We start from the raw sequence: 13,117 nt of genomic DNA, 5'->3' as shown, positions 1-13,117 counted from the left end.
CCTGATGGAGTCTGCAAAAGACCTGAGACTGGGACGGAGATTTGTCTTCCAACAAGACAATGATCCAAAACATAAAGCAAAATCTACAATGGAATGGTTCAAAAATAAACATATCCAGGTGTTAGAATGGCCAAGTCAAAGTCCAGACCTGAATCCAATCGAGAATCTGTGGAAAGAACTGAAAACTGCTGTTCACAAATGCTCTCCATCCAACCTCACTGAGCTCGAGCTGTTTTGCAAGGAGGAATGGGAAAAAATTTCAGTCTCTCGATGTGCAAAACTGATAGAGACATACCCCAAGTGACTTACAGCTGTAATCGCAGCAAAAGGTGGCGCTACAAAGTATTAACTTAAGGGGGCTGAATAATTTTGCACGCCCAATTTTTCAGTTTTTGATTTGTTAAAAAAGTTAGAAATATCCAATAAATGTTGTTCCACTTCATGATTGTGTCCCACTTGTTGTTGATTCTTCACAAAAAAATACAGTTTTATATCTTTATGTTTGAAGCCTGAATTGTGGCAAAAGGTCGCAAAGTTCAAGGGGGCCGAATACTTTCGCAAGGCACTGTATGTATCTGTATTCATGCCTGAGTTTTAAGGAATTTGTTGTGGCTTTTGTGGTAGGATGTTTAGGGAAGTCATTGTAAGCACTGGCTGTGTAATTTGGTCTCTGTTTCTTAATGAGAATGCTGTTAGCAAGAGCAGTGCTTTTTTGTTTTACCGCAGTGAGTGAGTGCAGTGCCATTTTGGTGACATCCTTCTCCTTTCTCTCCCCCACACAGCGCTGACAGGAGGGCAGCCCGGGTCCACGCAAGGGAGCCAAGATGGCCGAGCGCCCGGGAGCAGACTCAGAAGAGCGGCCGAGGAGTCCTACTGGGCCTATTCAGGTGTGTGTGTTAATGCAGAATGGTTCTTACTCTCTCTCTCTCTCTCTCTCTCTGTCTCTCTCTCTCTCCCCCTTCTCCTTCTCTCCTCTCTCCCTCTTCCTCCGCCTATGCTCCCTGTTCTTTAGAGCCCTGGCCTCAGGGATTCTCTGGGCTTTTTATTTTATGAATGTTTCTGTGGAAAAAAAGTGACTTCTTTTGTCCCTCTGAGCGATATTTGCAGAGGAGGAGCATTAATATTTTACTGTGCAACCAAGCCTCGGGCAACAAATGATCTTTATTTTTTAAATATATTTCTGTTCCCATGTCTACTCTAATTGTAGCCCGACGCTGCATTAAAGCCAGGGGCTCGTGGCAAAGTAGAGCTGGTGACAGATTCACTTAGCGAGCTGGGTATTGATGCTTAGATCTAGTAATGGTGTTTTGTGTCATGGCACGCATAATATTAAAGGCTTATATAAGACTCTGATGTAACTGTGGGTGTAATTTCAGCAAGAAGAAAACAATACAGATTGTGTAGGACAGTCACAGAGATCCCTCCATTTCTTTCTGAACAAACGGATAGGCTGGTGCTATAGCAGGTACTGTAGTGAGTGAGTGAGTGAGTGAGTGAGTGAGTGAGTGAGTGAGTGAGTGAGTGAGTGAGTGAGTGAGTGAGTGAGTGAGTGAGTGAGTGAGTGAGTGAGTGAGTGAGTGAGTGAGTGAGTGAGTGAGTGAGTGAGTGAGTGAGTGAGTGAGTGAGTGAGTGAGTGTGAGCAAGTGAGTGAGAGAGAGCTGAGGATAGTAGGTTATGCTTGGTTTGAGAATACTGATGGCTCCTAACCCTTTCATGTGAATCAGCGGTGGCACTCTGGTAGCCCACCCTGATATTTAATAATCACATCAGTCCCTTTGGGGCCCGGTTACCCACTGCTATTTCTCCTCTCAAACAGCTGAGAGCCTCCTTATACCTCGCTATTCTAGCAGAAACTACAGACCTGTCACCAATACAGAACTGCATATCTCTCTCTCTATCCTCTCTCTCTCTCTCTCTCTCTCTCTCTCTCTCTGGGCCTTAGGGACATGAAGCAGAGGAGAGGCAGTATGCAGGGCTGTCCCTAAATATTGCCTGAGTTTGTGCACAGCTCTAAGCTCTCATCTCTCTCTACATGTTAATGCGTCATTCTCTCTGGCGGGCTGATGGGGCAGTCTGCTATGCCTCAGTGAGGTAGCCATTCTGGAATCTGTCATCTGAATATATACTGGTGGATCTCATTACGACAAGCTAATTCGGACAGAGCTTTATACAGAGCTTTATAACTGTTTTACTGTAAGCTCACCAGGTTGCGAAGTGATGACTTCACCAATATTGGATGCCTTATTACGCCAGTGAATATGTTACTATATGGATGTCTGTTATTCTTTAGAAGTTGTATACATAAATGATGACTTAAGAAACTGTCATTGAAATGTGTTCGGATCAACTGTAATTGTGTTGGTACTAGGACTTTCAAACAATTTAAAACATTTCATCGAGTTAATCTTAGGATTTACTTTTAGTAACCTCTGAAGGATCTACGGTATCTGTGTCCCTCGTTGCTAAGATGCGCTAATGTGACTAGAATGACGTTGTAAGTAACAGACAACTTTCCAGGACATAGACATGTCTTATATGGGCAGAAAGCTTAAATTATTGTTAATCTAACTGCACTGTCCAATTAACAGTAGCTTTTACAGTGAAAAAATACCATGCTATTGTTTGAAGAGAGTGCACAACAACAAAACTTTTATCACGGCAACTGGTTTGATACATTCACCTCTGAAGGTAAATAATGTACTTACATTCAGTAATCTTGCTCTGATTTGTCATCCTGAGGGTCCCAGAGATAAAATGTAGCATAGTTTTGTTTGATAAAATCCATTTTTATATTCATATGTAGGAACTGGGTTCTACAGTTGGAACCTCTGACGATTGAACCCCTTACGATTAATCGCAAAATGTAGCTGTAATGTAAGATTTTTTATACAAAAAGCATTGACATCTTGATTTTGTCCAAAGTTAGTCAACAAAGTCAGGTAAATTGATAAAGCACAACTTCGTTAACCTCAATGTCAACTTGTTTTGACATTACATTGTTGTTTTTAGATGTATAGATGATGTATTTTGTATGTTCTCCCTGTATTTCGAAGACTTTCAGACAATGCAATTAATCACAAACAAAAAAATGGTGCACTAAAAATACAAAAAGTGAACTCAAGTTAACTGATTAATAACTTGTACAGCCCTAGACTTGGTACCCTTATGGCCATTTTTGGCCATTCTTTGTGTACATTCAGGGCCAGGCAAAAAAGACTGTACAATAAATCAGACAAATACTGAGCTATATTCCATGTTCATTTTTTTTGTTGAAATTATTTTCTAAATGGCATTGTTACTTGGATTGGAATCGGTGCTATGGTCGGATGATATGAAAATAGAGCTCTTTGGCCACGCACACCAGTGGTGGGTTTAGCATTGAAAAACACAAGCAGAAGCAGAAAATAACCTCATACCTATGGTCAAATATGGTGGTGGATCTTTGATATTTTTGAGCAATTTTGCTTCCACTGGACCTGGGGCCCTTGTTAAGGTCAACGGCATCATAAACTTTTCCAGTGCCAGGACATTTTAGCCAAAAACCTGGTTGCCTCTGCCAGGAGGTTGAAACTTGGCCCACAAGTGGATCCTCCAGCAAGACAATAACCCACAACACTAATCAAAACCTACAAATAAATGGATAATTGAGCGCAAAATCAACATTTTGCCATGGCCATCTCAGTCTCCTGACTTAAACTCTGTTGAAAAGCTGTGGTTTGAATTGATGAGGGCAGTCCATAACAGCAGACAAAGGATATCAAGGACCTGGAAAGACTGAACATACGACCTGTCATTGCTCATATCAGAATTACTGCCTCAAAGTGAAGCGGCTGAGGCCTTAATTAAGATATGCAGTATAAACCAAACAAATGACCCCGGGTGAGTTATGCCCTCCAGTCTACATAATTACAAGTGCTTTTCCATATATTCTAAGCTGCCTTTTTGTGAGCGTCTGACTGAAACACTGAGGCCAGATCAATAGGCCCTCCCTCATGCCTTCTCTTCCACACACCGCTACAAAGTTCACATTAAGGTGGATTTGATGGAAAGTTCCACTTTTCCACGTAAAAAAAGAATTAGCTCAATGGCACTATAAATCACCCTCCGTCCCTCCCCTCACCCCCAACTTGCTGGATATTCATTTTAAATCCCTTGTAGCCTCAATACTTCTGGCTTCAATGGGAGACGTACCCTAATTTATGAGATAGAGAATTCACCACCTTGTCTGTTTCATATCAATCCTCATAGCCCATTTCACATTCACTGGCAGGCTTGAGTTGAGAGCTCTCTAGGTTTTGTGTGCAGCCTTGAAGAAAATACATGAAGATGGACATTGATGATATATTGTACTGTAGTTTAACTTTAGAGGATTAAGGGCTGTGACTTAAATAACAACTCATAAAGATAGTAATTTATGTGAGGATGTTAAACAAAATATATATATTTTCTTTAGTGTGCTGCTTAGTCAGTAGGCCTATGCTTAAATCCACTCCTTGGATTCTAAGAGTGTGCCTTTACTTCTTATGAGTGTTTGTACACGTATCGGATTTCTGTGTGTATTTCTGAGGATGTGTAAATATGCTTTGGAGTGGATCCTCTATGCATATTCAGTAGTATGCTGTAGTAGTGGACAGGGTAGCCTAGTGGTTAGAGCGTTGGACTAGTAATCGGAAGGTTGCAAGTTCAAACCCCTGAGCTGACAAGGTACAAATCTGTCGTTCTGCCCCTGAACAGGCAGTTAACCCATTGTTCCCAGGCCGTCATTGAAAATAAGAATTTGTTCTTAACTGACTTGCCTGGTTAAATAAAGGTTAGAAAAGAAAGAAAAGAAAAAAAGAAAGAAAAACTGCATTGGATAAACCTTCAATCTGCAGTGCTCCACTTGCCCTAAAATGCACTTAAGGGTGTTTCCTAATGGATTAATATGCACGTTATTTACTGAATGGGGTCTTCAGAGCAGGTCATTCGTGTAAGGTGTGATGGGTTATCCAACACCTTTTAGTGATTTCATCAGCACTCAGGGGAATTACATGTAATTTGAGATCTAGCAGAGTTATGACAATGGTAGGGCATCTGGTTGCCATGCCAACCTTTACAGAACTGCCTTCCATAGAGGTTCTGAAATGACATTAGGACAATCACAGACTTGCCTGTCAACAGCAGTCCTCATCGTATACAATGATATGAAATGAAGATGGAGAAATAGTATTATTTAATCAATTCTGCCCACACAAAAAACATTGAAATAAATATTTTTAGCACAGGTGGTCATTGGTCACTGATACATCTCTTCCAGCTCTGTATAATTATTTCTTCAAATGGAAATTATGACAGTAAATCTCAGTAAGACAAAAATAATGGTGTTCCAAAAATGGTCCAGTAATACAAATTCCATCTAGACACCTTTTCAATAGAGCACACAAAAAACTATACATACCTCGGCCTAAACATCTACCCTTTATGGTTGTGAGGTCTGGGGTCCACTCACCAACCAAGAATGAACAAAATGGGACAAACACCACATTGAGACTCTGCATGCAGAATTCTGCAAAAATATCCTCTGTGTACAACGTAAAACACAAAATAATGCATGCAGAGCATAATTTGGCCGATAACTCCTGATTACCAAAAAAGAGCTGTTAAATTCTACAACCTCCTACTGTAAATGGAAGCGATTCCCAAACCTTCCTTAACAAAGCCATCACCCACAGATAGATGAACCTGGAGAAGAGTCCCCTAAGCAAACTGGTCCTGGGGCTCTGTTCACAAACACAAGCAGAGCCTCAGGACAGCAACACAATTAGACCCAACCAAATCATGAGAAAACAAAAGAGAAGTACTTGACACACTGGAAAGAATTTACATGAGCAAAAACTGAGCAAACAAAGTACACAGTGGCAAAATACCTGACCCAACATTAAGGAAAGCTTTGACTATGTACTAACTCAGTGAACATAGCCTTGCCAGGTCTGCCATAGGCAGGCTACTTACTGTATGTGCACACTGCCCACAAAATGAGGTGGAAACTGAGCTGCACTTCCTAACCTCCTGCCAAATGTATGACCATATTAGAGACACATACTTCCCTCAGATTACACAGACCCACAAAGAATTTGAATATCAAATCCAATTTTGATAAACTCCCATATCTATTGGGTGAAATACCACAGTGTGAAATCACAGCAGCAATATTTGTGACCTATTGCCACAAGAAAAGGGCAACCAGTGAAGAACAAACACCATTGTAAATACAACCCATATTTATGTTTATTTATTTTCCCTTTTGTACTTGCACATCGTTAGAACACTGTATAGAGACATAATATGACATTTGAAACATCTCTATTCTTTTGGAATGTTTTACTGTTCGTTTTTATTGTTTATTTGTTCATTATCTATTTCACTTGCTTTGGCATTGTAAACATATGTATCCCATGCCAATAAAGCCCCTTAAATTGAAATTTAATTGAGAGAGCCAGAGAGATGTTGTGTCAAGGCAGCTGAATGTTTAGAGGGAACAGAGGGCTGAGGGCAGCCTAACAGAATGAAAAACAAAGCCTCAAACCTGACTTGGCATGCTGATGAGAGCAGCTTCCTAGTGTGGTGTTCAAGTCCTCTTTTCTCTCACTCCCAGCTCGATTTTCCCTGTTTGTGGTGGCACATCTCAATCTCTCTTTCAAGCTGTCTGTCTTTCACACTCTACTATGTCAGTCAATGTTTGCTTGTAAGGTACCCTTTAGCTGGCTTTAGTTGTGATACAGGAACCCCTGAATGGCGCTACTTGCTCTCAGGGTATGCTATTTTTATTTCATTTAAATTCACCTTTATTTAACCAGGTAGGCTAGTTGAGAACAAGTTCTCATTTACAACTGCGATCTGGCCAAGATAAAGCAAAGCAGTTCGACAAAAACAACAACACAGAGTTAGACATGGGATAAACAAACATACAGTCAATAGCACAATAGAAAAATATATGTACAGTGTGTGCAAATGTAGTAAGATTAGGGAGGTAAGGCAATAAATAGGCCATAGTGGCGAAATAATTACAATTTGGCATTAACTACTATAACTAAAAGATCAGAGGACTGATAGCCTAGCTCTGCCGTAGCTCTCTCTCTTTGTACTAAGGATTTTTACCTATGCAAATACATCATGTGACATAGGGCTGTAACAGAAACAGGAAGTGGTAATGAAGGTGTTAAAATTAGGGTTGAGGTGGAGGATGAAAACAAGAGTGGAGAATGAAAACAAGAATGACAGGAGTGAAAGCAAATAAGAGAGATGGAGAGAGAGTAAATTAATTAATGAGAGAGACAGCCCTCTCTCTCTCTGGCTCTGCAAGGCTTGTTGTCTTTCATTCATGAATGTGGCGAGCAGAGCGTGTCTGTGCTGTGTTTAAGTATGTACGGCATCAGAACAGCATGGCCCATCATGAGGCCGCTCTAATAGAATGACCCAGCTCTACTGACAGCAGCACACTCCTGCAAATGGAGCTGCACATCTGCCACTGTGCTGCAGTAATTGTGCAATTTACTGTACAGCCAATATCCCGCCATCCTAATTGAATATGACTTTGTACTGTTTGAGTAATCTCTCCATTTTAGACCCTGACCTCAGGCATGCTTCAGCTCCGGATACAGTGGATTGGAGAGGAAGACAGAGAGGGAGAGGTAAAGCGAGAGAGGGGAAAAGGATCAAGAGGGAGAGATGTGAGATAGAGGCAGAGAGAGGGAGTGGCGTGGCATGAGGTAGAGGTGTCCGATAAAGTATGTAGGTCACATTGAGAGGCGGTGGGTTCCTGGTGATGACATCACTACCTTCACTGCTGCTGCTAACACCTTACCAAGGACAAACCGTGCACTTGACACATAGAAAAAGGGAGAGACAGAAAGAGGGAGGCTGAGGAAGAGAGAGTCAAGGGAGGGAAAGATGGAGAAGAGAGAAGGAGGAGGGGTGGAGGTAGAGAGATGAGACCAAAACCAGATGGCTCTGTTTGGCTGCCTGGCTGAGTGAATCCTGTGTTTGTTTCAAGTGTTTGAGCTTGTGTTTTTACTGGTTTTATTCCTCCTGACTGTTGTGGCTGGCCCTGTAAGTGGGTTATAAAGATCAACATCACTACAATCAGAGCAGAAGATGGTGGATGGATTTGGAATGTAGATGACCCATTGTCCTACCTCCCTCTCCCCTCCTCTACTCTCCTCTCTTTCCTCCTCTCCTCTCATTCCTCGGCACAGAAAATACTGATCTAATGTTAGAGAAGGGATGGATGGATGGATGGATGGAGGGAAGAAGGGGAGGGAATGTGCAGTGAGGGGGAATTTGAGGAGTAATTAAAGCTGGTTTTGACTTAATCACAGATTATCCATTATATCGACCAGATACTCAAGTGGCAACTTTCACGATTAAATTAAATGTCTTGAAAAATGGAAGGCAGTTCAGGTGGAGGCATGATCAGGTGGGACCATTTTAGTCAATGAGAGGGCAGATATGAGTGTGAACAACAGGCACAAATCCGATATAAAGTGTTTTTTTTAATCAAAGTTGCCGGGATGTCACGTGTCCTACTTATATCATTAGACTTGTAGCAACCTAAGCATTACGAAACTTATGTTCGATCAAATAAGCCACATGCATCAAATAAGCCATTACATTTTTTGTTGACCAAATTCGACACTCTCATTGACCTCCATGCAAAAACTCCTCGCTTGTTTAGGCCAAAAAATGGAAAAGACAGATTTTGGGCCAAGTTATCCCTCTCGCTTCGCCTCTTCCTCTCTGACCTAATTAAATCTCTCTTCTTGACGTACACACGGGGGAGGCTTGGAAGTAAGATTTGTATTACGTAAGATGTGCAGAATAAGATATTACATGGAGTTCTTTAAACACGCCAGCTTATTAGTAATGCAAAGCCTTAGGCTGCATTAGGATGAATTATATAATTGCCATCATTTTCATAAATGCATGGTAACATTCAGCTGTCAGCCAGCAAACTGAGCTGCTCACCAACTATTCATATGGATGACTTTATATACACTATATATACAAAGGTATGTGGACACCCCTTCAAATATGTGGATTCTGCTATTTTAGCCACACCCGTTGCTGACGGGTGTATAAAATTGTGCGCACAGCCATGCAATCTCCATAGACAAACATCGACAATAGAAGGGCTCAATGTGACATCATCATTGGATGCTACCTTTTCAACAAGTCAGTTCGTCAAATATCTGCCCTGCTAGAGCTGCCCCAGTCAACTATAAGTGCTGTTATTGTGAAGTGGAAACGTCTAGGAGCAACAGCGGCTAATCCGTGAAGTGGCAGGCCACACAAGCTCACAGAACGGGAGTGCCGAGTGCTGAAGCGCGTAGAGCATAAAAATAGTCTGTCCTCGGTTGCAACACTCACAACCAGGTTCCAAACTGCCTCTGGAAGCAACGTCAGTTCAAGAACTGTTTGTCTGGAGCTTCATGAAATGGGTTTCCATGGCCGAGCAGCCGCACACAAGCCTAAATTCAAAATGCGCAATACCAAGTGGCTGGAGTGGTGTAAACCTTGCTGCCATTGGATTCTGGAGCAGTTGAAACGCGTTCTCTGGAGAGGTGAATCACGCTTCACCGTCTGGCAGTCCGTCCGACGAATCTGGGTTTGGCGGATGTGCCAACTGTAAAGTTTGGTGGAGGAGGAATAATGGTATGAGGCTGTTTTTCATGGTTCGGTCTAGGCCCCTTAGTTCCAGTGAAGGGAAATCTTAACGCTACAGCATACAATGACATTCTAGATGATTCTGTGCTTCCAACTTTGTGGCCCTTTCCTGTTTCAGCATGACAATGCCCCTGTGCACAAAGTGAGGGCCATACAGAAATGATTTGTCAAGATCGGTGTGGAAGACCTTGACGGGCCTGCACAGAGCCCTGACCTCAATCCCACCGAACATTTTTGGGATGAATTGGAACGCCGACTGCGAGCCAGGCCTAATCGCCCAACATCAATGCCCAACCCCATTAATGCTCTTATGGCTGAATGGAAACAAGTCCCTGCAGCAATGTTCCAACATCTACTGGAAATCCTTCCCAGAAGAGTGAAGGCTGTTATAACAGCAAAGGGGGACCAACTCCATATTAATGCCTATGATTTTGGAGATGTTTTGGTCATGTCGTGTAGTTTCCACAATCATTCTATCAACAGACGATCAAGATTTGTTTAAGCTTACACAAATACTATTTCTCGGAATAGGTTGATTAAATTGGCCTCAAGATCAGGCGAGTGCAATAGAATGGAGTGCATGAGATCAGATCAAGTGGGCTGTGTGTGGATAAATGTAGGGGGGTGGTGGGGGCCGAGTGGGGCTCTGTGCAGGCCTGCTTAATGACTCAAAACTGGAGCCTCTGATGAAAGGTAAGAAGAAAATCATGGATAGAGCTAAATATAGGAGACAGGAAGAGAGGGATGAGGGAGAGAGCAATGGGAAGTAGATGGTGATCACTCTTTAATGTTTAATCTGCAGTTGGAGAGTGGTTGGAGAGAGTGTGTGTGCGTGGGCTGGATGTGGATGCCTTCCAGATGAGTAAGTATAACACAAATGCTTGGTTTAGGCTAATCTGATCTGTGGTATAAGGTGGTGGTTAGGAGCTGTGTGTGTGTGTTTGTGTGTCTGCTTGCTTGTGTGTATTTGTTTGTGTTTGTTTGGTTATAGTTTCTCTCTGCTGTGCAGCTGAAAAGCAGCAAATGGATTAGCCAGAGCCACACATTGTGAAATTGATTCAAGTTTATTTCAAGCTTTAGTACTCTGGGCCATTACTCATAACAGGGCTGGTAATATCGCCACACACAGAGACTCTAGGGAGACTGAGGGAGCATCGTATCTCTCTATAAAGCAAAGGAGGGCTGTGTGTGCCCGTGTGTGTGTGTGTGTGTGTGTGTGTGTGTGTGTGTGTGTGTGTGTGTGTGTGTGTGTGTGTGTGTGTGTGTGTGTGTGTGTGTGTGTGTGTGTGTGTGTGTGTGCGTGTGCGTGTGCGTGTGTATGTTTGTCTGTGTGTATGTGGCTTTCAAAGTAAAAGGTGGACAGTGAGAGGGGGTGAGTGGAGAATAAATACAGCATATTTGGCAGAGCAAGGGTGTGAACAGATTAAGTGTGGGAGCAGAGGGGGGAATATGAGAAAGATGTAGCTGAATAAGGGATGAGTAGAAATGCCAAGTTTAATGTGAGCTTGCCTGTGTGGTCTGGTAAACATTGCCTTCTGAGGAAGATCCCTGGAGAGGTAACAGTGGTGCACACCAGATTATGAGGTGTGTGTGTAGGTGTGTTCCAGTGGAGGCTGCTGAGGGGAGGAAGGCTCATAATAATGGCTGGACGGAAAACATGTGTTTGATGTATTTGATACCATTCCATTAATTCTGCTCCGGCCATTACCACAAGCCCCTCTTCCCCAATTAAGGTCCACCAACCTCCTGTGGTTTGTTCGTTAGTTCATGAAAAGCTTTAAGGCTTAAACATATTTCAGTTTGGCTGGCGGCTAGCCGAAGTTGGCTAAGTGAAACCGAACGAGGTTGCTCGCATACTCTCTTAAAATACCTTTATTTTAAAAAATGAAAAAGAAGCAGCTATAGTACTGTTTGTCCATTTTAAAACGCCGTAGCCAGCATACATTTCCTCAAAATAGTCAGAATTCATCTAAGATAACTCAGGATATCTGGCAACAATTTGGGTGTTTTTACCAAAGAGATTTTAGTCACAAAATTTTACATCAAACTAAGATGTAAAACTAAGGGGGAAAAATGCATGAAAACAAGTAGTCTTGTTGAATGACAACAAAGACTTTATTCAAGAATCCCTACTGTTGACTAATCACAGACGTAGGTGCGTAGACTTCGGATCCAAACTTTGGCTTGCTTCTAGAAAAAAAAATGTGTCTGCATGAACAGCTGAAAAATCCCACAGGAATGTCCAAAACAAACATAAATGTCACAAAATGTCGTCATAATATATGTACGAACCCTTCCGAACTGTTTAAACTGGGAAGCATGCGGACGCCTTTAGACATGAACACACACACGCTTTGACAGAGGGTGTGTGTGTTACTTTTGCCCTTAAAGTGGACACTCTGAGTTGTCGCTCAAACCGTCTGCTATGCTCAGAGCCTGGTTCTGATCCTGGTAGTGCGGAGACAGCATCACCCCCCACACACCACAGTGGCCCATTAGAGCATCCAGTGGTAACCCCCCTGTCCTTCATAGAGGGGATCTGGCCGTTGGTTCCTAGCAGTGTTGACACCTCTCTGCAGAGTGATCTACTTCCCCAGGTCAGGTCTGTGAGTTTGAGGTGGAAGCAGAGCTGGGATGTGTTAGACTCTTGAGCTCTCTGGAACACCATCTCTCTTCCTCGCTGGTGGACTTTATGAAAGAGAGCGAGAGCAACGGACGTTACAACTTACCAATTACCAATACCTGCTTCTCCCTCTTTCCCCTTATCTTCCTGCTACTGCTGGGACTTTGAAAATAGTGAGTGTGTGTGTGTGTGTGTGTGTGTGTGTGTGTGTGTGTGTGTGTGTGTGTGTGTGTGTGTGTGTGTGTGTGTGTGTGTGTGTGTGTGTGTGTGTGTGTGTGTGTGTGTGTGTGTGTGTGTGTGTGTGTGTGTGTGTGTGTGTGTGTGCGCGCGTGCGCGTGCGTGCGAGCGTGTGTGAAAGCTTTGAAGGGAGGGAGTGTTTTGGTGGGTGTGTGTGGAATGGTCGCTGGTGTCTGACTGATAGTGAACCAGGTTCTGCCTTCTGTCTCATTCATCTGCTGTTGACATTCAATGCGATTTCCTCTTTGAGGGGAGTGATGCGTCGCCTTATTAATTATGCCCGAAATATTAAAAAGACTTCATCATGCATGAATTATTCATTCATTTCGCTGAGATCATGTTGGCGAAATATTTCCCAGTTTTGTCGTACATCATCCTGGAGGGACGACGGGAGGAAGGAGATGGCATCCCAGTAAACAAACTGAGGAGGTGTGTGTGTGTGTCTGCATGCATGCGTGCGTGCATGTGTTCTTGCTTGAGTTAGTGTGCTCATGTCTAATAAACAGAGCAGGTTGCTTCACTCATAAAATATTTTTGAGCTTCTCCCCTTTTCCT

General features: G+C 42.8%; 1 protein-coding gene across 2 annotated transcripts in view; it reads left to right on the top strand.

Moving 5' to 3' along the window:
• Positions 1-13,117, top strand: part of LOC118388441 (receptor-type tyrosine-protein phosphatase gamma-like) — a 352,509-nt gene that overhangs the window by 100,074 nt on the left and 239,318 nt on the right. For both annotated transcript variants that reach the window (XM_035777526.2, XM_035777525.2), the window contains exon 2: positions 783-887. In XM_035777526.2, the coding sequence (XP_035633419.2) occupies positions 783-887 (105 nt within the window). The remainder of the gene's footprint in view (positions 1-782; positions 888-13,117) is intronic.

Source organism: Oncorhynchus keta, chromosome 10 (assembly GCF_023373465.1).
Source record: "Oncorhynchus keta strain PuntledgeMale-10-30-2019 chromosome 10, Oket_V2, whole genome shotgun sequence".
Classification (NCBI taxonomy): Eukaryota; Metazoa; Chordata; class Actinopteri; order Salmoniformes; family Salmonidae; genus Oncorhynchus; species Oncorhynchus keta.
The sequence above is the reverse complement of the archived record's forward strand: the minus strand, read 5'-3'. Positions and strand labels throughout refer to the sequence as shown.